Here is a 26367-nt window from a genome sequence, read left to right as displayed (position 1 = left end):
TAATGAGTGACTCGGTGCTTGCACAGGGGACTACCTTTACCTGTACCTTTACCCAATGTGCAGTTAGAAGGCTCGTGAATATTTTCTTGCCATCACAGCATCTCAACCAACAATGGGAAGGTGTGGGAAGGTAACAGCCAACCTATTAAATATGTAAGGCACTCGATCTAAAATTGTAAATAATATTATAGAAAATAATTATATGATCATCTTCAGCACTTCACCAGTTAAATCTCTTTCTTACAGTTACAAATATTCCTGCGCTCCTTCAGTGTTGTCCCTCATGACAACTCTAATCTGAAGCAAATTTACTCTGAGTGAAAATCCACTGAGTTTAGAGGGGCTTATTTCCTAGTGGGTACTGTATGTTCTGCATAGCCAAAACTGAATAGTGTTTTCTTCCAAGTAAGTGGCTCGAAGCTCTGTAACTGAGCAAAGAATTATACTAGAGAATATTTTTCTCCCTATCACAATTTTATTCCACCCTTCTTCCAATGAGGTGAGGGCAGTATTCATGGTTAACCCTCCCTCATTTTATCCTCACAACTACCCCATTAGGCAGGCTGGCCCAAAGCCACCTAGTCACCTTCATGGCTGAACCTTAAGTCACCCATTGAGCTACACAGTTGAGAAAGAGTGTGAGTCCAGCCCCCTCCCCCAGTCCTAACCCACTTCTCCACACTGGCTTGAGAGTGGTAGGCCGAGCAGAGCAAAAGGAGGAGCTGGATGAATCTTGCTTGGCAGCATATCTGTCCAAGCTAGGTGGGCTGGGTATGTCAGTGGAATGCACTATTTTCTCTATTCCATGCTCAGGTGGGGAAGAAAAAGGCAAAGCTTGCTCTGAGGTAATGAGATTTGGGCAGAGTATGCATTTTTTCAGGGCATAGTTCCTCAATAAGCCACTGAACCAATTGGTGTGTTTAACATTTCTTATTGCAATTGGATGAGATGTTCCTATAAATATCATACCAATGTCCAAGTTGTATCTGAGGGCCAGAAATGCAGGAAACCCTGAAGCATGATCAATACGTATGAGAGGGACAATAACCCACATCGTCCTAGGGTCCACCTCTCCTCCTTGAATCTAATTCCCTTTTAAACTACCATTGCTTGTGGCCACCTCTACCTCCAATGACAGGAGACAGCTCAATCTAATAAAGAGATATTTCCTTTTGTCTGTCCCGAATCTATTGTTCATCAACTTCATTGGATGCTCATGCATTCTAGTGTCCTAGGAAATGGGGAAAAGGCCCACCCCATGCATAATTTTATAAACCTCTATTAAGATCCCCCTTAGTCAGCTTATTTCTAAACTGAAAGATGTGAGAAAATGTTATAAGTAGGATTGCCAACTCTGGAATGGAGAATTCTAGAGGATTGAAGGATGGTGCCTGGGAAGGATAGAGTTTTGGGAGGGGAGGGAGCTTAATGGAGATGGAATGATTTAAAGTCTACCCTGAAAGTCAGTTGGAGAACTAGTCAGAAGAACCCAAGCATTATTTCTTCAGGCCTAGTACAAACTTGTAAAGCACCCCTCCCCCACACCACAATCCTTCAACCCATACATACAATCTCATGAACCCTGAATAAAAATTGTTCTAGTCAAGAAATTGCTGCTACATAGTATACATTTCAGAAAAATGCCTGCTTTTGTAACTGTTGTCTAATAACATCCAGCCTGAGAGTCCTTCAACTATTTAGTAACTTTTTGATCACTAAAAAGGAATTATCTTGTAGAAGACTTTTTAAAGAACAATTCTAATGAACCAATATGGCTGCAAAGATTAGGTCAATTAACTGCAAGCTTTATTTTACTAACCCTTTTCATTGCAAAATCATGAACTACCTACCCAAGTCAATTTCTTTTGCAAGTTCATACTCAGTTGACAAGTTGACTAGGTAGCTTAATTGTTCTTTGTCTATTGTAGAACGCAGTTTTTGATGCGTGTTAGCTAGGGTTTTCAGATCCACCCAGCAGCCAGCAGGAGGCAGAGGACAACCATGGGGGCTAGGGGATGCTTCTTATTGGCTGCAGGGCATGCTCGCCAGCAACATCACCGGTGACACACTAGTGTCCCTCCTGGAAGTGACGTCATCATGTTGCTGGCCTGCCAGAACCACTTTAGTATTTAGGCAACAACTCTTACGTTTTTTGCCCAAATACCAGGGCTTCACCAGGCAATGTGATGATGTCACTTTGCGGCATACAGGAAGTGATACCAGCACGTCACCAGCAACATCATTATATCACCACTGAGAATGTCCTGCAACTGGTAAGTCTCCCCATTTCTTCTCCTGCTGGCCAGCTGATTGGTGGGGGGCACAGACTAGGAGGAGGGGTAGCTTGCTGAAACTTCTTTCAGCATCTTCCACTGTCACTGGCATTGTGAAAGAATTTGTAGGACTATGCACACTTCACTAAAACTTTGTTGCCACCTTCTCTATATTTAAATTATTTTCATGTTAATTTTATTCATTTGCTTCCCTAATTACTGTATTGTTGCCTGACTGGAGAAAGGCCTTGTCTGATTTGAAAAACTGAAGGGTAGATTGATATCCTTTAGCTTCTTTTTGTTCCCTTTTTTTACCTCCTTACATTTCTGGCTGCCTGATTTGTGTTTATAGACACCACCAGTCATGGTAGCATGGAGTGTGTGACTGCGAGTGAATTAGACACTACCAGAAGCAGCAGCAGCATGTGCTCCCAAGATGTTAAGGTGTTTTGCCCTTCCCTCCAGGTGTGCCTCCCTCCTGCCAATGCAAAAGGTCCTCTGGGAGTGGTAGTTCTTTATATGATAGTCCCAGGAGGCCCTGCAGTTTAGAACGTTGCTTGAGATTGCTGCTCTAACACTGGGCCAAGCTAGAAGTGACGAGTTACACTTGAATGGCAAGTGAACAGACTCACATGTATTCCTCCGTATAGTCCACTCAATTGAGTGGAGTGCAAGTGGAGCACAAGTGAACAGGGATGAATACATGTGAGTCTATAAACTTGCCATTCAAGTGTAACTTGTCACTTGTAGCTTGGCCCAGAATTTCTGATTTGGCTCCAGCAAATCTCACAAAATCTGGAGCATAGATACATTTTATTGTCAAAATTTATTGACAAAAATCTGCTGGAGGAATCAGCATTATGTGAAAATATACAAGTAATATACATAACAGCTCACTAACCACTAAAAACCAGTATGGCCCCTCTATAGACATTGTTTCGAATTTAAGCAAACATGGTTATTTAATTTCAAGCTGTTTCTGCAAAACATGAGGGCTCGAGTGCTGTTCTTTTTTTAAAAAACTGAGCTTGTGAGGATTTTGGTGAAGACACTTGTTACCACGCTTGAAAAGTCAGATCCCTCACAGCATGAGTGCTTATTTCTTATTTCAGTCTGTGACTGTAACAGCTAATTGGTGCATATCTAGAACAGTAGCAAAGAATATCAAGAAACTAATGATACTCAGCACTGTGTGAAGGATTACTCCAAACACCTTCTGACGTGGGCATAAAAATAGTTAGTACCCACATTCCCCTTTGAAATGTCAGGAACACTGGCTGGATTTGGCCTTTAACTAATAGCTGTCTTCTGGTGTACTTCATGACAATGCTGAATTCAATGTGCCACACAGTTTTTCTTTATTAATATTAGAATAGCTCAGAAATCTGTATTTACGGAGTGCACAGCAACAGGCCTAACATGTCTAATGGGAAGTTCCCCTGCAGTTTTTCCACATGTGTATCCACAAGCATCACTGTTCCACAGCACACACAGACTACTCATGGTCCAAAAGATGGAGCAGGAAGAAAGGAAGAAATAACCATGCACAGAGTTTTGTGTATAGGAAGGGATGAATTAGGCACTTTGTAGTTTGACTTTTGATAAAAATAACCTAGCATGCAGAAATTTTTGAGTTGATCTCAGAGATTGTAAACCAGGAGCCCCTAATCTTCTTGAACCAGTAAGCATTTCTGGAAGATTAAGAACAGGTAATAGGATAAAATGGCTGCCATGAGTTGGGACCAATCAGATAATTGCTGATTTGAGGGCTGAGGCAAATCACAAAAAGTTAGGGTGGGGTAAAGTTAGGTTTGCCAGGTCCCCTGAAGCTCACCCTGGGGGACAGGGGGGTTATGGGGGGGCACAGGGGAGATTACCAGGTCCCCTTACCTTCCTGGCAGGAGGGGGGGACCCAGTACTCACTGGTAGAAGGCTCTCCAAATGTGCACAAAGTGTGCACGTGCTCCCTGTGTCGATGTGATAACATCACTTCTGAGAATGATGTCATTGTGCCAGCTGCAGGAGTGCTCCTGTTCTTTGCACAGGGATGATTCTTTGAGGATCAGTCCATTTGGGGCCAAAATCACCCCAAGCAAAGTGTGGGAGCACTCCCACGGCCAGTGCGATGGTGTCACTTCCGGAAGTGATGTTGTTGCATTTGCTGGGAGCACATGCACTACACTTGTGCCCAGAGTGCTTGCTGGTGGCAGGTGATTACTGGGTGTCTTGCAATTTCCTGCCAGTCACTGGTAACCAGCAAGAAAGTGGGCAAGCAACTGAGAGGTTGCACCTGGTTCCCCACAACTAACTGAAATCTTTTTGTTTTCAATATGACCCAGTCATGATGACTAACTTTAGCTGACCTTAGTGTATAGCATACTGGCCTTACAGAGCCGCGCCGTCCTAAACAGTGTTAGAAGCCCTTTGACTTCAGTGGAATTAAAAGGGTCCAGCTCTGTTTAGGATTTCACTGTTGAAAAACTTATGGGACATGCTCCAAGATCCAAAGGTAGGAGAGGAGAAAGTGAAATAAGTAATTTAAAAAAAATAATTCTATTCAGCCTAAAGAGTCTTCTAAAGTTTGCATTTCCTTCAGGCTTCCTTGAAAACTGTTCATAATCTCAGTTAAGGATGGCTAGGTAAGATCATTGTCTGTTCTCTATACACTTCCAAAAACAATCTATAATGCTTCTTCACATGACCAGCATATATCTTTGATTTTTCACCTGCCATCTCTTTAAATAAGTGGTATTCTTTAGCAGCCAGGCCACACCATGCCTGGTAAAACAAGAACTCTGTTTTCATGTGAGGCTTGTTCTCCTGATGTCATGAAAGCTGGACTCATCAGCAAACACCCTTTTAGTGGAAGTCCAACCACTGCTCCTTTTGCTGCTATGGAAAATTTGTTGTGGTTTTAGTGCTAGTTACTTCCAAAGGAAGCCCATGTTCTTTCCTGAGCCTATGGAAGAGAAACCCCATGTCATTGCCGAAAGGACAAAGTAGTGTGGCTGACTTTAGATCCTTCAGTTCTTCTGATATGCCAGTTTGCTCATCACATTCACTCACATCTTCATAGACTGACTAATGTTGTGGATAACTTGAACAGCATCATATATTTTCGGTGTGCTCCCTATCTGAGAAAATGGTCCATCTTTGCTGGGTCCTTACTCAAAGGGGGTTTCTACTGGGAATTATTCTAAATTTCCTAGACATGCTGTATTAATCCAAAAGTCCTATTTTGAGCTTGCATCAATAGAACCTATGATTCTTTATTTTTTGTGACAGTTTCTAAATATACACATTTTAAGTGTTGATTGTATATTATTAAATAATCATACCTTATGCATATATGTGTGTGAATGATCCATTCTCGGTATAGATACCATATAATTTGTATATTATAAAGTACATGTGTCAATAGTATAAATGAATTTATGAAACCAACAGGGAAAAGCAGAAAAGAGAAACTATTAACAAAAAAATGTAAACCAATATAAAAAGAAGCTTGTCCCTAGAACTGATATAAAATGCTTCAAGTCACCCATGGTCCCTTAAAACCACAAGGTTCTTTTAGTCTGATTAGTAAATGAAATAATAAATGCCTAATAAAGTGGTAATCCATGGCTGTCCAACAAGCAGTTACTTCCTTTTCTATTTTCTTTTCATAATTAACATTCAGATTAAGCACAGCCAGCTTCAGAGCGAACATCTCGATTGGAATCACCCAAATTAGTAAATCTGTTAAGTATGGATCTCCGGGGTTTAATTGGTTAACACTAGAATCCTAAAAATAATTACAGCTTTCTAAGGGCCAAGCTACAAGTGACGAATGACACTTGAACGGCAAGTGGATTGAGTGGAGGGCAAGTGAACAGGGAGAAATACACTTGCCGTTCAAGTGCCATTCGTCACTTGTAGCTTGGCCCATAGTCCATTGAAATCAGTAGGCTTAGAAGGGTGTAATTGTTTAGGACTGCAATGTAAATCTACCAGAGAAAGCTGCACCTCCCAAAGTTTTTTTTAAAAAGATAATTTTCTTGCGGTAGTTCTGAAAGAGCATTAGGAGACAATGATCTGGTGGTAAAACACATGTTTTACATACAGTTCATCCCATGTACTTTCATTAATTTCTCCAGTTAAAAGAGCTCAAGTTGGCGTCTATGGCCTTAGAATGGTGGAACTCTGCTTAAATGGACTGATGTCCTGTCTCAGTGAAAGGCACCTTCAGAGGTTAAAATCACCCATCTAAAGAAATCCAGACCCTTGTGACTTCAGTTAAGCTGTGCATGTTTATGAATTAGTAATATTCTAAACCTTAGACATTAGTAGAGTTATGGTTATTTTTTACAGTGTAATCCTAAAAGGAGTAACTCCAGTCTAAGACATTGAAATCAATGAGCTTAGACTAAAATCAATGGGCTTAGACTGGAGTAACTCTTCTTAGGATTGCGCTCTTAGTTATCTTGTGAAGATGTTTGCATTTGTTAATGTATTTTCTCTTGGTGTTTGATCTATAACACAACTTTTTTGGTTAAAATTTCTAGACTAATATAATTTTGAAAGCTCAACAATTCCCCACGTGTCTTGCCGGTTGAGTAGCATTACTGGCCTCAAGAGGAACGAGGAAAGTCCACCCCCTCCATGCACACCGTAAAGGAAGGGTCATAGACCTGCATTTAGGGTATACCTTTTCAAAGCTGACCCCTAATTTGAGACACAGTGACCTGTAAGTTTCTGAAGTTCTGAAGTTACTCTTCTCTTTGTGGTAAACCCAGAGGAAGACTTTTCAATCAGAACCCTTGACCTTATATGAAAAGGTGACTCCCCTTTGTTCATTGTTCTTGCTTGCCTGCTGTGTGGCAAAATTAGATTCCTTCTGGAAATTGTAGTTATAGGGCTGATGGAGGAATAGGACAGGAGGTATTGTACCTCTGACCAGTCTTAGATCACTCGAAGGTATGTCAGATTAAGTAATGCCAATTTTCTTCTGTATTTAGATATTCATGGGCTGGCTCCTGAGTAATCCTCCTCACTTGTTTCTTCTTCATGTAAGGTCATCTTCACATTCTGTATGTGCATGATTCTATTTTGTTAAAAGCTCCTGATCCAAGAGTTTATTCAATGCCTTGAATTCTATTGAAAGAGGAATCATAACTCACATTAAAACCTAGCAGAACGTACCCAGGTTAATCTTTAGTGTCTCCATTTAAAAAATATCTCAGGTAGAAGGGCTGTGTCTTTGTTCAACAGCTGCAGCTAGTCAATGAAGATAGGTCTGGGCAAGATGGTATGACTCAATATAAAACAGCTTCATATGTTCATATTCACACTGGCATTTTTTCAGGCTTCTCATTAGCAGTGTAGGAAAGAAATGTGCAGAGAATTTTCAGTTTTTAAATGGCATGTGGAAAGGCCATAATAGAACATTTAGAAACTTCTGAGGATTCATCCATGGATGTGATAATGTGATTGGAAATTACAAATAAGGAAGTATGTTAAGACAAGTGTATAAGAAAGGGAAAGTCATATGCAGGGCTTTTTTTCAGGGGGAACACGGAACGAAGTTCTGGAACCTCTTGAAAATGGTCACATGGCTGGTGGCCCCACCCCCTGATCTCCAGACAGAGGGGAGTTTAGATTGACCTGAGTGGCACAGAGGGCAATCTAAACTCCCCTCTGTCTGGAGATCAGGGGGCGTGGCCACCAGCCATGTGACCATTTTCTCTGAGGGCAACCCACTGAGTTCTACCACCTCTTTTCCCAGAAAAAAAGCCCTGGTCATATGCACATTGTAACATCAGAACAGGGTGCCATGGAAGATAGGGAAGGACTTGTAGTACAGGAATGTCCATTAGTATGGAACACACAGACTCCAGCCCAGAAAATAGAGTCAGCTGTTCTTATAAGCAATTGGGTCTCTCAGATTTATCATTATATTGCATCATTCATTTATGGTTCCCCAATTTATTAATCTCCTTTCCAAACATTCCAGTTTTTCATTGTATGCAAGTTACTTCCTTCCTACAAAATCTCTAATCTATCATCTTTTGACTCTCCCTCTCTCTCTGTGTGTTCTTAGCTGAGGAAACCAAGCTTTGGTCATATGAGGTTGATATATCAGGCTCAAAGCATGTTACAATTTGCTTTTTCTTACAGTGCTGTTTGAGTAATATGCCAATGGGTGGGTGGATTTGTGTGTGTATAAATGCAATGCTTGAGAAAGAAACAGATTTGAGACATTCTCTACTGAGAGGGTATGACATAAGCCCCACTCACTCCCCCACTGTGAGGCAGCTTTCCCCTCCAAAATAGACAAGGTTGCTTGCTGTGGTTGGGAAGCCTCTGGTATTGTGTCTCTAGGTATAATTTGAAGTTCATTTTGTCCCACACTTTAAAATATATATATATATATATATATATATATATAGAGAGAGAGAGAGAGAGAGAGAGAGAGAGAGAGAGAGAGAGAGAGAGAGAGAGAGAGAGAGAGAGAGAGAGAGGCAGGGAAAGAAAAGTTGAGGTAAATTTTGATTGTAGAACAGAATACTTCACAATAATCTTCTTAAAGCTTAGTTTCAGTAGTTAAAGATCTTAAAAGTGAGAGGTTGGTAGTTTTAGATTCAGGTTGCATTAACAAAGTTCATTCATAGATTTCACTTTACACCTTAAGTGTTCTGACTTCACCACAGCACTCTTTTCCCTTTACACCTGACCCAGGGTCTTCCTCAGAGCCAACCTTGCCCCCCTTTTTAGACACTGGGGAGGAATTATTCTTCTCCAAAAGACATAACCCTGTTCACTTGGCTGAAGGGGAGTCTCCTTCCACTACTACTTCCTCTGCCCCAGTTCTCACCGCCAGCACCAGGGTTTCTGGTGCCTGCGGCCACCCTTTCATGCATGTGTGCACAGCGTGCGCGCGCCCCCCAGACTGCATGATGACATCATCACGCGAGGACATCATCATGCAGTAAAGCCGGGGGCCATTGGCTGGTGGGTGGGTGGGACGGCACGAGGAGGCTGCCCGTGCTCCGCATGCTGCCTCGGCTCCCTGCCATCCCTGGCCCGTGGCTGCTGTGCCCACCCGGGGGCGTGTGGCAGCGGCAGCAGCGGTGTGGGGCTGGCCAGTGGCGGCGGCGCGGGCCAGGCACGCCAGCTCCATGGTGCGCGCCTCTGCCCCTGGCACCCCCTCCAGCACCCCCTCTGGCCCCATGGCACCCACGCCCCCCGCCTCATGGCCTCAATGGTGGTGCCGGGCCTGCCAGTTCTGTCTTGTCTGTGTAAGTTAGTGCTGGCTTTCACAATTTAGTTCTACTCTTTAGATTTCCATAAACCTAAAGCTGTCCCAGTTAAGGCAAATTTTTCCCTTATTTCTCACATTGAGGGTTACTAGTCAATACCAATGCTTACCTTCTCACTGGCCAATCATAGAGAGGAGAGAGCAGCTTATCAATCTTTCTCCCTTCAAGCAGTTTTTTAACCTTTCCCCTTCCACTCTCTGGGTGCAGCACTTAGTAAACCTTTGATTTAAATTCTGTCACAGGAGGCCTAGGTAAAGTGCTGAGGCTTTCTAATAGAAGTGTCTTTGCATAGTGAACGAACAGTTCCCAGGAGAGAGTGATAGATTATTCTGATACTTTGATAGACCAGGTCCAAAACAGCCAGAATAGGGGCTGTGGCAGGGGTGTTTGGCATATGCAAATCAGCTATACTAATGACACACTTCTGGCAATGGCAAGAGGCGTGGCATATGCTAATGAGTTATGCTAATGAGTTCCTCCAGCTCTTTTTCTACGAAATGACTCCTGCTTAACATACGAACATAAAGTAAGTCCTGCTGGATGAGACCCGTGGTCCGTCTACTCCAGCATTCCGTTTCACACAGCAGCCAATCACTTGTTTGGGAGGGCCAGCAAATGCCAAGGCCTCCCCATAATGCTGCTTTTTAGCATTGGTATTCAAAGGTTTGTTGCCCCTGAACGTGGAGGATCAGCGGGCTCACAGGAGCAGGCTGTTTGTGTGAGCTGAACACATGGTGAGAATTAGCTTTCATGTACGGTTTCTGCCATTCATATCACAGATAGGCTTTATGAATCTGGATCATATGCTATGATAGTGAAGAAGAGAGAATAATGGGTGTACGTTATATATATTTAGTCCATGAATGAATATCTTTTGCCCTATTTGTTTCACACGCATTTTAATGTTTTAAACATTCTTTAAAAGAAAAACAAAAAAAGAAAGTTTAGCGTTTAGGTGACTTTTTAGACACTGTGTGGAAATTTAATTTGTTCAAGGATTTAATCCAATGAATTTTATGTTAGAGTTTGACTTTGGACAACTGGTTTCAAATTTTAGCTCAGGTTTCAGACTGTCTGTTTGGCAGAATGCCATTTGAGCAATTTGCGGGCATGTTTCCCCTAACAGTAGCAATGGGACTAATATTTATATGGTTACTGTGAGGATGCCTTGCATGACCAATTTCTAACGTTACAGGAATGAGCAACTGTGGACTCTTATGGCACAATGCTCTGAAGAATCCATCACCTCCTGCCATGCTAAGCTATCTCTTTGGACTTCGACCAAAATCTCATTCAATCTAAAGACATAATCTACTGGGAAGTTCTGTTGCCCTGTTGAAATTGAATGGAACCATGCGAGAACATAGCAGCAATGCCCTTTCATAGATAAGGTTTTCATTCTGTTCAGTAGGCAATAGTTAAACTCACTGTTTTTTTCGTGGAAGACCAATCAATTGACAGGATCAGCACTGGTGCAGCTGAGTGTTATGTTTGGAAGACTTCACTGAGGAACTGTCTGGTCAATGTCCTGTGTTGGCATTACAGTAGCTAGAGAAGTTGATCTCTGGAAATGCCATTGAATGTCCTGCGGTTCCAACTGTATGAAGACAATTGGTAGTATGGTCATGGACATGCTGAATGATGATAGCTTGAGTTTTTCAGTATTCGTATTTCACAGTCCAACCATTCATATTTGTATTTCACATACAACATTTTGCTGTATTCAAAGAAAGTCCCATACTGGACTTCACTGGAGTCTTTCACAAAGCTCTGAATAGGTTTTTACATTTTTCATCCTTCCTTAGTGCTTACGTCTCTCCCTGTGGCTGCAATTTTATGCACACTTACTTGGGAGTAAGTTCCATTGAACATGGTGGGACTTACTTCTGAGTAGACATGCACAGGATTGTGCTAAAGTTTTGTATGTCTTATTTATAGTGCTGATTTGGGAGCAAGGTTTAATAATATAGCTACCACAATTTAAATGGACTGTTATTGTTACAGGGAATCTAACCCAACACCTTCATTGTGTTTCATTTTACCTGTGTCCCATTACTGATCTCCATCTGTTCCTGGTACATATCATTCTGGAATCCAGGTCTGGGGCTTTTACTATCCTCCCTTTATATTATTACAGTTTATATTGATTTTATAGAAAGATGTGTGGTCATGTTGCTAAGAAAGTCTGAAGTATAAAACGGACAACGTGATGGAGTGGATCCAGCTGTCCTCCAAGAAACTTCCAAAGAAACTTCCTCCGACTGAAATGGTTCTTCTCCCAGTAGAAGAACCATTTAATTTGGAGGACATCTCTTTTGTTTAAAGGAAAGCTTCAAATGTGAGACAGAAGGAAAGGTGGCGTATACATATTTTTAATAAACAAACACATAAACTTTGCTCAGTTTATGTATTTAAAGATTTAGAATAAAAAACAAATTCTACCCAATGAAAAATTCAGGATAATTTAAAAATATGCATGAGTATTTCACCAGTGGAAGCTGAAAATAGGAGATATTCTTACCTTGCCTGTGCATTGTATATCCATAGTTTTATCAATTATGTATTGCATCTATAGCAAATGATTACCGTTTAAAGTCTGCTCTGATTTGATTATGTTCACTTACTATGGATGCAATGAGACTTCTCTGAAATGAAGGGTGTGAGGACGAAATACAACATTTGCTAGTAAAAACTGGAAACAGGATCCTGACCTTCAGTGGAAGAGGGAACTGGTGACCTGATACTTGCATCCTGTGGTACAGCTATGAGCTCTTGCTCAGCATTTAACGGCTATGTTTACAGTATCACTAATGGATGAAGTATGACGCAGCATAGCATCGTAATGATTCGGAAAGGTTTCTCTGCTTATTTTTTCTGTGGCTTTTTCAGAACTAAGCTCAGATGACTAGATGAATGTAGAGGAGTATTCTGAAATTTTGGCAGCATGTTTCTGGTGACTCGAAGTACCTTGCAAAATATATAAACACATTGCAAATATATTTGCAAACCTTGCAAATATATAAACACAATCAAATAAATACATTTAAATACTTTATCCAATCTGCCCCACCCCTTCTTATAAGAGCCTTTATTGGTGACTGGGGGGCAATCTTTCAGATTTTTATACCTTCCTAGCTATGTACATAAATAACATTAGAAAGGTCAATGAAATTCATGAAAATGGATAGAATATTATGATTCCGGCTATTCTTAATGACCATACCAAATCACTTATTTACTCTGGACTAGGAACATTTGTTGCCATGTTTTCACCAATGAGTATTATGCATTCTTATATTTTTTCACTATGTATGCATTTTCATATGTTATCCCTTGTGCACTAAACCTTCTTTTGTAATCCATTCTGCAATGTCATATGTCACCTACAGAAAATACACAAGTGAGATATACAGACAGTTTATGTATCCAGTGAAGCTGTAAGCTTATGAGGTATTGAATGAGGCCGACTGGAAAGTGTGGAGTGGGTTGTATCATGTATACAATTTCCAGATGGATCAGTCTAGGTAAAGGTGGATGAGGCTGGGAAAGTCCTGGGGCAATGCCGGGTATAAGGCTGCAGGAGCCATGGAAGTTGCTTCGACAAAATTCCTCTGAGCATATACACTGTGAACCATCATCCATATTGAGTGCCCAAATGTCAATCCTAATTGTAAGGTTTAACAAAAATACAGAAAGGCAGCTCCCTAACTTGAGAACTATATCTTTAAATGCCAAAATGGGAGGACAGTAGAAAAATATACTTGTTTTTCCATAAGCAGAAATGCTGTTAGACAACATGGACACTTTCTAAATAGTAAAGATCTTTGTTGAAAGTGACTGTTCCACTGCAAATAAGATATTAGTGGGTTGAGGGAAGAAGTAGAAGCCAGATTATAAATAAAAAAGTGGTGACAGGTCATATGCAGATAGTTGTAGCCAAGTATAAATTTAGCAACCTGCTGCTGAATATTTTTGGAGAATTATATCGGTTTGCCTGCAAGACGTTTGAATAAAATGGAATGGGAAAGAGTTATAATTTATTATAACATCATAATCTTTCATGATGGTGACACAGAAATATTTCTCTAAAAGAGGACAAACATAAAGGAGGAAATAGAATGCTTTAATTATATGGGGTCATCTACCAAATAATTCTCCTTCTGCACATGATTAGTTGAAATGAATGTAGTTCTGGTTCATTGCTAGGGCCTTTTAGAGGACCCATTCCCACTGGGGTGGACCTGTAATTGGGAGAAGAATAGAACTGGCAAACTGTAGGGATGGAATGGGACTGGAGGTCACCTAGTCCACGTTCCATCATTAAACAAATCCAAGTATTTCTGAAAGGTCTGACCCTCCTGGACCAGACTTAGATCCTGGAGTGGATGCTTCAGCTGAGGATAAAGAGTCAAGTCATGGACTGGATGCAGCCCAGGAAGAGTCCTGACAAATTACAGTGGTCAAAAAGCAGGTAGACGAACAATGTACATGCAATGAGTAGCTGCCAACAGACATTTTGAAAAGGATTGCCATGTATGCTGCTGATTCTCATTGCTATGTGATGGTGTTAGTAGTAGATAGACTACTAACTATATAGACTAGATTACTACTAGTAGTAGATTACTAGTAGTAGATAGACTACTAACTAGATAGACTAGGAATAACACATAAAACCTCCATATTTAGATTACACCCAACAATTTCTAGCAAAGTAAGCACTTGGTATTAAAAAAAAGCCCAGTCTGCTTTTTATTCATTTGGCTTTCTAGTCTATATTAGCTCAAGGGTGTCCAGAATGAAGAAGGGTGTACATTACAGGGCATAAAATAATATGAGTTCACCTGAGAAGGATTTCCTCAAATGACATAGTTTTCAAGTTCCGCAAAACTTTTGTTACTGCCTGAAAAAGTTACATGTGGTTAGTAAGCTGCAGGACTCCCCAGCTTGCAAATCCAACATTAGACTCATTCAGAGACCCATACTTTACTTTTTTGGAGCCAGGATATCATACATTCTCTGTATATTCTAGAATTATTATTATTATTTGCATCTTTTAAAAGGAAGGACAAATACGTCACTTCAAATGAGGGTTCTTAAGATGTAGCATAGCAGACCATACCAAGACATGAAATCAAGTGCTTGAGTGTCTCAATAATAAAAAGAAATAAAATATAGGTTTTATCTGTTAAGTTCCCAGCCTCAGGACATATATATCAACAGAGGAAGTGTACAGTTGGTTACAGTGGCTCCTATGGTATATGTGAAATGACCTACAAAATGGGACCCAAGGAAATCAAAATCGTGATAAAGAGACACTTGTCTCATAGATTGCTTACATTTAAAAAACAACACAAGGGATGGGGGTAGCTAATGATTTGATCTGATTATTTTAGTCCTCTGCCTTCAAACCCTATTAAGGTATGTTTTGGGAGAAGATATGGAGAAGGTTAGGATATCCCAACAACTTCCAGCATCTTCTTTGGGTGACATTTTGAGACATTCACCCACATGACAATTTAAATTTAATGTTACATTTATGCAAAATTTCTGATCGCTTATTTGCATCATTAACTTTGATGTTATTAGGCTTAGAGCTACAAGGATTTCAAACTATGTTTTTGGAAAATATCACCAAATTCCCTTTCTCCTTTAACAGTAAAGAAGAAATATTGGCAACGGCTGATGAAGACATATGGAATAATTCCAAGGCTTCAGGTATAAAACTCTATTCAATTAGTTCTTCTTTATTGCACATGTTAATTAAAAAAGAGAGAATGTAACAAAACACCCTGATGGGTAGTATTCAAGTGCATTTTTGTTAACCCCTTCAGAGTCAAACATCCCCAAAATTCGTTGTTTGGATGTGGATGACAATGAAATTAAACAAAGCAAAGAACAAGTAAAAGATCAAAAAGAGGAACATATTGAAGATGATAATGAAGATAATGAAAAAGAATTAGAATTGCTGGTAAGTGTTATGCTGTTATATGTATATTGTTAGGCAATATGAATTGATTCCTCAAAAGGAATGAAATCCTTCCCAACCACAAAAGTCTGTATAGGTATACTAAATAATCAGTGGTTATTGATACCCATGTGTCAGAGCTTCAATTGAATCTGTAACTTGAGCAACAGCATAAGGTGCTTTGATGTGATCTATTTCATTACATTTGAGTGGACTTAAATTAATAACATCTCTCTTCTTTTTTTATCACAGGCTATAAGTGACAATTTGAAAACACTAGAAGAACAATATTTCAGAGTCCTCTCTTTCTAGCCTCTGTAATCAGTATACACGTAAAACACACATTTTCTGTTCAGTAAGACATCTACATATAGACAGCTTTCCACAGACCATGGTGGGATAACTGTCTGGCCCAAAGTGACTGCTTATGAACTCACCATGTAGCAACTTGCAACCCTGAGAGGAGCCAATTGCTTGTAGCATCTGCCCACTGGGTGAGGTGAATGTTATTGTTCCTCGCTACTCTACACTTTGTTTTTGGAGTGTCCCGTTTCTTCCCTGCTCAACAAATTCTGAACCAGGGAAGGAGGCGATACTGGTAGGAAGAGTCTTACAATCCCATTGACGTCTCTATTCCCCCAAGCATTGTGGACATGATTAGTAGCAGCCAGTTGCAAAACAGATAATTTCCACTGGTAATTTCCACTGGTTCCACCTTCCCACTTCAGAACACCCTTATGTTGATCCTCAGGGTCTTCTGTCTCCCAGGAACAGCATTTCACGAAGATCAGTGGGCTGCAGTGTGTGTGTAGATCCAGAGGAGTTAGCCGTGTTAGTCTGTAGTAGCAAAATCAAAAAGAGTCCAGTAGCACCTTTAAGACTAACCAATTTTATTGTAGCATAAGCTTTCGAGAATCAAGTTCTCTTCGTCAGATGCATGGTACAGAAACTGTGCATGTGTGCGTGCATGCATGCAGGGCCGGTGCCAGGTTTTCTGGCACATGAGGCCAGATACCTGCACCCGGGGGGCAGCTTCTGTGTTGTTGTTGCCCCCATGTGTGCATGCGCATGTGCATGCACACGAAGTATGGGGCAACTGAGTGGGAAGGCTGGGAGGCTGCCTGCTCAGTTGCCCTGTGCTGCCACCACCAGCACATGCTCCTGACCAGGCACCTGCGGGTCAGGCGCAGCAGGTGGCCCGGGCGGCACACAGGAGCAGCTTCCCAGCCCTCCCATTCAGTCGCCAGTGCTGCTGCTGCCAGCCCCACAGAGTGCGCCTCCGCCCCCAGTCAGCACTCGAGGCAGCTGCCTGCACCGCCTCAATGGGCGCACTGGCCCTCTGTGTGTGTGTGTGTGTGTGTGTGTGTGTGAGGGAGGGAGGGGTTAGGTAGGAGAGGTCCATTCCACTGATGGAAAATTTACAGTGCAATCCTAAGAAGAGTTACTCCAATCTAAGCCCATTGATTTCAATGGGCCTAGATTGGGGTAACTCTTCTTGGAATTGCATTGTTAGTCTGAATTCAAACCTACACATTGCTATAATTGACTAGTGTACATAAATCACCATATTAATGTTAAATATTAATGCTATCCTAAACTTCATCTGTGGTCTGCACCACTTTTACAAAATAAGGTTGGCTTCAACTTGTCAGCACTAGACACACAGCTGGTGGTTTGGAGCAGGCAACCATTGTATGCATAGAATCAATAATTATGAAGATTCATAATTATGAAGAATAAAGAATCCATGAAAGTTGAAATACAAGGGAATAAGAGCACTGCCCAGGCCATGTGGATAATGTGGAGAACAGATTCTTTACTCATAATAATAAAACCTTCCTAACACTAACTTTAGGAAAGTTCAAAGTTGTCATTCAGCATGGGTTCCTTCACTGCCTAAAAATCAACATCTCCATTCAATTTTTTTAAAAAAAGATAGAGCAATAAAAAGCTATACATGTGTGTGTATTTTAAAAATGGCAATGCACTCTACAGTGCACTTATACAATGAATAGCCTCACATTTAATAGTTTGCTTTAAACAACAACAAAAAAACCAAATCACAGTGATCATCCGTACAATAAATGAGGAGTGGATGTGCATGCCGTTCTGATTGTAATTTACCTTATATGCCACGTAATGAATTAAACAATGGAGGTCTATAATAAATGGAAATGCAACCAAATCTTGGAGACCCATAGGCTTCAGCTCACAAGACAGCTCAGCAGTTGACAAGTAACATGAGCCTTATGTGAGAAGAAGGGGAAATCGTAAGATTTGCATATAATTATTGAGATCATGCAAATGTCAGTTATGAGGAGGAAGAGAGAGGGGGGAAAACCGAGCATCTCACTATTAAATCCTGACAGTTGGCATCACTGAAGAGCTCAGATACATTTGAGCACCAGTTGGCAGAGGGTCATTAAAACAGAATTTGCAGAAACATTAGTTCCTTCCCTTTTCTTTGAGTGACGTTTTGCTATTAATAGTTTGCAGAGGCTTTGCAGAAAACATATTAATAAGAGATACTGTAATGGGGGTATCTGCCGTGTGTGTAAATGGAATAAGGGGTGCCCAGGAAACTCTCCTCTAATTGATTGGTATGGAACCATCAGTCTGACGATTGGAAAGCGAGGCAAGAATGGCCTGACAAGCAAAGGCAGTTGAATAATATAATGTGAGTTTTGGAAAAGGGGAAAGAAACTTCTTCATTTCTGGCCTTTGCTTTGCTAAGTCGTTTTGCGCTTTCTCGAGGACTCTAAAACAGACTCTGGTCTGAAGCCTGTAAAAGGGTCCTGAGAGGAATGAAGCAGAGATAATCCTCATCATATTTGTCAGTGTGTAAAAGTGTCTTTATTTTACTGGACAATACCACACATTCTCCAGCTTTGATACACTGTGTCAACGTGCTCACTTTAAAATAAAACATACCCATAAATGAATTAGTTGAGCTTTCCTTGTACAGAATATATTCACTTCAGGATTCATCTGTATGAAATAGACGTGCAGCTTTCTGAGTTCATGAATAAAGAGAAAGAAAGAGAGGGGGAGAGACTTTGAGAAAGAGAGCCAGGGAGTATTGCATGTTATTTTATTTTTTGCTCTTTTCTCAGCCATCTAAACCCCTTTATTTATCTTTTGAATACATGCTATCAACATTTTGTAACTAATTCAAAATGTATTTTCCTGAAAGCTTTCCCCCCTGAAAATAATTTTTTCTGTAAATACTTCCACCTTCAGACATGTAGATGGATGGATGGACAAACATAAATGTTCCCTATACACACACACATTTTCTGACCATTCTTTTTTATTTTGTTGTTCCAGCTCAGACATCACTTCACAAGAAATAGAGATTCTTCCCGGGATGAAAGCAATGTGCACATATCCGAGCCAGTTAAATTTCCAAACGACCCACAAGATTTGGGGGACAAAGTTGACTCTGGCTTGGTTAGGCAACCCCTGCCTATCACCTCTCTGCAAGAACATGTTTTACAAGAACAAGAATTGCAAAATACTCCAAAGTATTCAATAGGATATGATTATAGCCAGTTATCCCATGAAAAATATTCTGCAGTAGAGTTGGTAAACAGTAGTGCACAGTCTTCAGAATGTTTTAATACAAGCAAAACCCTTTTATCACAGGAGCATTGGCCCAGAAAAAAAGAAAACCAGGCTGCCTATATTACAGACGTTATCTCAAGCAAACAAGAAATGAACCATACAGATCTTAAAAAAGATGAAACTGATAGCACCTCTGCAAGTAAAACAATAGAGAAGTTGTTCATCAGTGAAGATGATTATGATAAACACCAAGAAGTTTGGGAAAGAAGACCAGAAACAGTTCCTTTAAATCCTGATGAACCAATTCAGTTAAAAGAAATATTGAAAGGACTGGGTGACAGTGTGAAGCCAGATCATAAACAATGTGTGCCAAAAACAGATCTCCAAATTGAGTCATCTTTGGAAAATGTTGTCAAACATGAACCTAAAAAGGAGATGATTGAAAACAAAAATCAGTTCTATTTAAGAGGAACAATACATGACAATACCTTTCCTGATGTTGATACTGCAGTAACTTCCTTAGGAAGTTTACATACTGAAGGTGATGCTGTAGAAGAAAAATATAAGACAGAGTATAATATTGACATGGGAAAAGAAATCAAATTGAGCATTTTAGAACATCCTCCAGAAGAGGAACAAGCTCACCCTTTAACAACAAAGGCTACTGATACAAAAGATCTTACTGAAATACAAAGCCAGTCATGGTTGTCCAGCACAGATAGTTATGAATTTGGCCCAGCAGCTGAGTTAAGCCAAGGAGAGATCCAGAGGCCTTCTAGTGAGCTAAGTGAAGTACAAGATGAGGCAATTCATGAATCAACAAAGATTCCATGGTTAAACGATAAAGAAAGCTCAGTCAGAAGAAACAAAGAAGAAGAAAGTTCCATTGTAAGTAAAGATTTTAAAAAACTGGACAACCGACATTCAGAAGACACTAATCCAATTCAATTTTGTACAAGTAACCCCGAATGTGTAACATCAACAGATGAAGGAATCGCTACACACTCTGCATCAATAAATCAAGAGGATGTGTTTGATGCTGGGGGGAATTTAGAAAGAGGAAAGTACAGTCAGAGCTACAACCCAGAAAACAGAAATATTTTGGAGGCAGAGCCCTGCCAAAATGAACCCGACAGGGCTATTACAGATGATCACAGCAATGAGGTTGGGCTGGGGAATCAAAGTTGGAGTGCTTTAGAAAGTCAGTCGGCAGAAAGGGAAAGTGAAGCCAATAAAAGAGCACAAATGAAAGAGCGAACAGGTGGCGAAGCCATGTGGGGAATTAGAGATAATATAAGATGTTTGAATGTAACTCCCACAGATGAATTGTTTACCTGCCAAGACCCAGTGAGATATGAAGAATATTCTGTAGCTGAATATGATAGTACAAGGGAAGCCGAGGCAGGTACAGCAGCTTATATAATTAAAATGACATCAGAAAGTACTCCAGAAAAAATGTCTGCTGGTGAAAAAGCAGTAATTGTTAAGCTACCTCAAGAGACTGCACTAAGTGACAGGCCCACAGAGGAAAAGGAAACGGTGTTTGATATACATGAAGGGAGAAATGATGGTTCCCATTATCCTCTTTGTCAATGCAATACAGTGGGTGTATTATATGACACCAAATTTGAAAAGGAATCAATTTCAGATATTTATAATGCACATACACATGAAACAGTGCAAGGAGAAATGATGTCAGTACCCAGTGCAAGTGAAAAACTTGCCGGAGCAGAACATAATACTGAAAACGATTCACCATTAGTTGAAATATTATGGACTTCTGCTGCAGAAGGAAAAACAATCTTGGAGCAGGATTTATCATCGGAAGCATCTCTGAATGTTTCACAATGTCCTCAGCCAGACCTGTACAATGAACAGGCTGAAGAGAAAAGCATTTGGGGAACATTTCCCCCTGTAGGTACTATAACTGAACATATAATTTCTCCTCCTGATATTAATGTTGTGGCTAGCTCTTATGAAAGTGCCTCGATACCCTCTTCTGAACAGCACGCTGAACTTGACACCGATGAAAGAGGCAACACATCACATCTGTATATGGAATCTTCAGTCGATATTTCAGCCAGGTTAGGAGGTGTCTTCAGCCCAAAGAGTGAAATGACTGACTTTATTCCAAATATTTCCTCAGAGGCTGAACCTGAACATCCTCAGAGTTCAGCAATGTTGCCTACAGGTGTAGAAGGAGAAAGGAGTGTAGGTGAGTTTGTCCACCAACCAGAACTCAAGCTGGGGAAGTTTTTAGGGCCAACCATTTTAATCAGTGAGCCCACCGAAGAAAGAGAAGAGACAAGCTCTGAAGGTATAACTGAAGAGAAAATACTGAACTTGAATACTGGAGGGTATGACAACCAGCCTAGGTTTGACCATGCAGAAATTTCCGGTCAGCAAAATGAAGCTAGTAGTTTAGCTGGTGAATGCCTGATTTTAAAGCAAATTGGTTATGAAATACTTTATTTCCTCATTTTTGTTGTGTTTTGTGTTGCTCTGTACCACTATGATTTAATTGTTTGCTTTGCCCTGTACTTATTTTCATTGTACTGGCTATACTGTGAGGGCAGGGGAAGTAAGGAATCTGTCAAAAAGAAGTAAAGACTCTGCTGTCTATATGAAGTACTTAACATTTAATCTCAGTATGTCCCAAAGGACAGCAACGTCCACTCTTAGAACCAATGCAAGACTCCCCCCCTCCCGAAGCATTGCTTAAGAGCACATGAAGTTTTCTCCTTCATAATAAGTAATTATTCTGCATAGGACCATTATGTTTGGATCATTAAATACCAATACGAATATGAGTTCTGAAGCACATCAAGGTAAAATTAAGTACAGCTGCTGTTCCTTATCAGGTTATGGAGACGTGAAGCTTCAGGCTTTTCAGATTTTATTGCATTCATTTGTTTTGTAGTGAAGCTTCGTTCTTTTCCCCGGAGTTTTTTTTTTAAAAAAGGGTTTTATATAGCAAGTAAATAAAGAGGGAATGGCATTATGACTAATTCAGTAATAAGGCATGTCCTCTACACAGGAGTTTCCTGTGCTAGCACATTATCACTAAAGTGGAGAGAATGGAGGCAGACCACCACGCACATGCACACACGCACGCGCACACACGCACACACTCGCACACAAAGAGAGAGAAAGAGAAAGAACACTCAAGGCACCATGTTGTCTGGGACTTTTGCACACCATTCCCCCACATGAGCTCGTCCCATGATGTTCCTAGTTTGTCAAGCGAACAAATAGGAATCAGAACCAACATTGGTTTGTAGAGCTTTGACATGCTGGATCTGTGCCCCAGAGCCTGCCTTGCCCTCCCAGTCATGCCATCTGGACATGCCTTTGCTATCAATATTGACCACGGGCACAACCTCTTGGAAAGTTCCCCTGCGCATGCACCGTTGAGATGTTATCAGAGCGACACAGGAGCACATAGACTCTGCTGCTTATATCCAATGGGCTACTAGTATTATTAACCAGCACATTTTGCTAGAACTCATTTCATGGGTTAAATAAGGAGGGGTTGCTATAATGAGCTATATGAGGACTATTTATGTCTGCACAGAGTCACATCTAGACTCCAGAGTTGGTACGACGTGTGTGTTTCAAAAAAAGCAGGCCCTTGCTGACACCACAGAGCTGAGAGGGACTGTTATAGGATGAAGATTACAAGCTAGAGCCTGATTGTCTTCAGATTCATGTTTATATATTTTTTTTGTAAATGAAGGCTGAGTAACCAATAGGAGAACTTCACATAATGTAGCGTTATTCCAATTGGACTTTCTGAATGTTGTTGTTTTGACCATATTGCTTAAGAGAGAGAATCCCAATGAGCATTACGTGATAGTAATAAACAAAATTTGAATGGTTTGATTGTGTGTGGACTACTTGGGAATGAAAAAAGAAACAGAAGTGTCTTAATAATTTTGCTGTATACAGCATGGATGATGTAGTGTGGCTCCGAATCCACTTGCACGGGATGTTCAGATCAGACTCCGATGAGCAGAATGGAAGTCTATGGTGTGCTTGTATGTGTCTGATTTAGCATTTGGCAGAATTGGACAACAGATGTAGAATCCTGAAATCCCTAGCTCTCCTCCCTCCCCCAAAAGCAAGCTTCTTCCAGTGGCCTACACCCAACTGTTCTGTTCCAAAGACCTAACGGTATTTACATCTATGGAAGAGGAGGTAGCAATTTCTGCCTTCCCTGTCCTCTCTGCTGAGCCCCACTTTGCCCCCAGTGCTCTTCCAGAGAGTCTGCTGGACAAAATTTCCAGGGGGCTCAGTGGACTGTAGCAGGCAGGGAGCCAGTGGCAAAGTCCCACTCTGCAAAGTCCATGGATAGCTATCTAGATCCCACCTGGTTGTGAATGGGCAGACTGCCACTCAAGTCTCTAAATCCATGCACACTCACTTGGGCACATAGATTTGCTGTCTAAGCAGTCATTCCCAGTCATTTAACTGGAAGGTCCCTATCTGCGCACACAAAGAAAAGCATGCCCAGATTGTCTCGGTAGCGGCCAAGACGCTTATCAAGTGAAATCCCTGGGTGCATGCTTGTGTATCAGTCAGCATCACATGACAATGAAGCTTTAGTGTGTTTTCAAAAGGAAAAGGGGACAAAGAGTCTTTTGACCCTTCATTTCTAGTAGCCATAGTGATGGGCAATTCCAGCCTTCACCTGCATGTATTATTCTGTAAACTGATCTTGCATTTGATGAAGTGAACTATGACTCATGTAAGCTTATACTGGAATAAATTTTATTAGTCTTGAAGTTGCCACTGGACTTTATTTTGCAGCAATGGACAAACATGGCTAGCCCTCTAGATTTATCCTTCTCTATTGCATTGTGAATTGTTGAGCCCTATTAAGCATGAGAAACTATTCTAGCCGATGCTGCATACAAGAGAATAATCCATGAAGGTGTATTGTCGAAGGCTTTCACGGCCGGAGAACGATGGTTGTTGGGGGTTTTCCGGGCTGTATTGCCGTGGTCTTGGCATTGTAGTTCCTGACGTTTCGCCAGCAGCTGTGGCTGGCATCTTCAGAGGTGTAGCACCAGAGGTGTAGCACCACTTTTTGGTGCTACACCTCTGAAGATGTCAGCCACAGCTGCTGGCGCAACGTCAGGAACTACAATGTCAAGACCACGGCAATACAGCCCGGAAAACCCCCAACAACCATAATCCATGAAGGATTGAAAAAAATGTTATTATTTGTTTATTTGGAAGGAGAGATAATATCCGAGAGATTGGCTGGCAGTTTGCACCAGAAATATTCCAGAAATACAATTTTGTTCAAAAATATAATTCATGAGCTGGCTCAGCTTCTCTCTATATGCTCATGTGTAGGGGGCGTGTGATCCAGGTCCGGAATGCCAGGAAAAAGCCAGGCTTTTTTGCTGATCTGGCTAAATCCAGCTTTCCCAAATCAAATCAGAGAATCCTGGATCCAATCTGGAAACCAAGATCCAGACTCCGAATAAATCTGGATCTCAGGCTGGCTCCTTCCTGGGCTTCTCCTGTTTTTTTAAAAAAAGAGGGGAGGGGGAGAAAGAGAGGGGAGTCAGGCAGAGGCAGAAAGGAGGGAGAGTGAGGCAGCAAAGGGGTGTGGAGTCACCAATCTGGGCAGGAGCTTTCCTTGTCTGCCTGGCTTCTGTGAATGAAATGGATTCAGTTGGGCTAAGTTGCAACAGTTGCTTCAAAATGATTTGGCTGGGATTGGCTGCTTTGACATGATTCTCTGGTTTGATGTTGGTCCCCTTGCTTCATTTTGGTCCCGTTGGGCTTCTTCTTGTATTTGGGAGTATGTCTTTGGCCATTTGCAGCCTTGCCCCTGTGTGTTTTCTGCCTAAAAGACTTCTTGGGAATGTTTCCTCCATAGGAAACAATGGAGAGTGGCTGGGCAGCTTGTCCAGGGGGCAGTTGGGTTTGGTCGAGACTTCAGTTGGTTCTGTTGGGCTTTCTCTAAATTGAGGTTGCATCTAGGACTGTGCCTTGGGCCACTGGCAGCCTTGCCCCTGTGTGTTTCTGCCTGAGAGCATGCTTGGAAATGTTTCCCCCATAGAAAAAACAGACAGTGACTGGGGGCACCTTCTTCAGAGGCCCATAGAATTGGATCCTGGGCGGTATTTAGAGAATATTCAGGAGTATGTTCCCTGAAAATGTGCTTGAAAAATTCCTCCCAGCTCCTGGATAGCACCCAGATAGTTTTCCCCATAGGGAACAATGGCCGAATAAACCCGGGATTCTCTAATCTTGCTGAGCCAGATCAGAGAATCTTTCTCAAATTTTTTTGGGGTGCACACCCTTATTCATGTGCATGGATCAGTGCACATGCCTGGGGATTCCCAAACTTATGTCCCCCTCCTGCATGTACAGGGCAGACAATGGATCATACCATGAATATTTCTATAGTGCTTCCTCTAAAGCTCAAAATGCTTCATATATATTTTCCAGGAATCATTTCAGCAAACTTGTAGCTTAGCCAATACTGAAATTCCCCAGTTAAAAATGTCTGGCTGAGGCTGAGGCCACCCAAAGTAGTTCATGGCAGTTATTTACTTCCTGGCTCATGGCTTAAAAGTCTCCATGGGGACTTACATGGGGACACTCAAGTGTAGGGAGATGCAATGTTGGCCAGGAAGCGTAGTTTTAAAAGACAGCCAGCAGAGATTGCTTCTCAGACAGTTGGTTAATTTCATCTTCACCTTCCCAAAGGCTCTGTCAATTTCACCTCTGTACAGAGGATAGTTCAAAAAGATAGAGCTGGTGGAGATCTTGTGTAGAGAGACTTGTATATCCATTCTCTTAACCTTGGAAAGAAAACCCTTGTCTCAAAATGCAAGTCAAAGATATTTTTATTAAATTCTTGGGCATTTATTTGGCTTTTGGTGTAAGGGTGTAAAATGTGAGGGGACCCACAGATAAGAAAGCTGGATACTGAAATGAGTATTTTTCAATTGTCTAAGGGAAGCCAAAAGAGGGGAAAACCTACAAAAAACAAAACGAGTTAACTAAATATGTCATTTCATCTCACACAAATTATATTTTTATGAAAAGGACAAAAATATTAATTCAACGTACTTCAGACATGTGTTCTCTTTATTCCTTCCAGAAAGTATTTGCCTTTATTGTGGTCAGTGTGAGATTATTTTAGTAATATCTTTGTTTATTATTTAAGTGCATTTGATCATTTCAAATTATTTCTGCAGTGCTCATCCTTGAGCATAAAGGGATTAATAGCACTTTTTTAAAA

The 26367-nt window shown here is 41.0% G+C and overlaps 1 protein-coding gene across 1 annotated transcript in view; it reads left to right on the top strand.

The window, feature by feature from the left end:
• The window catches only part of PPP1R3A (protein phosphatase 1 regulatory subunit 3A), a 31243-nt gene extending 7359 nt beyond the window's left edge, over nt 1-23884 (top strand). The window contains exons 2-4 of the mRNA XM_054989374.1: nt 15228-15286; nt 15403-15539; nt 18864-23884. Coding sequence (XP_054845349.1) covers nt 15228-15286; nt 15403-15539; nt 18864-21707 — 3040 coding nt within the window. The 3' untranslated portion in view covers nt 21708-23884. The remainder of the gene's footprint in view (nt 1-15227; nt 15287-15402; nt 15540-18863) is intronic.
• Nucleotides 23885-26367: the final 2483 nt, after the last annotated feature.

Source organism: Eublepharis macularius, chromosome 9 (genome assembly GCF_028583425.1).
Source record: "Eublepharis macularius isolate TG4126 chromosome 9, MPM_Emac_v1.0, whole genome shotgun sequence".
Classification (NCBI taxonomy): Eukaryota; Metazoa; Chordata; class Lepidosauria; order Squamata; family Eublepharidae; genus Eublepharis; species Eublepharis macularius.
This window is presented reverse-complemented; position numbering and strand designations above follow the sequence as displayed.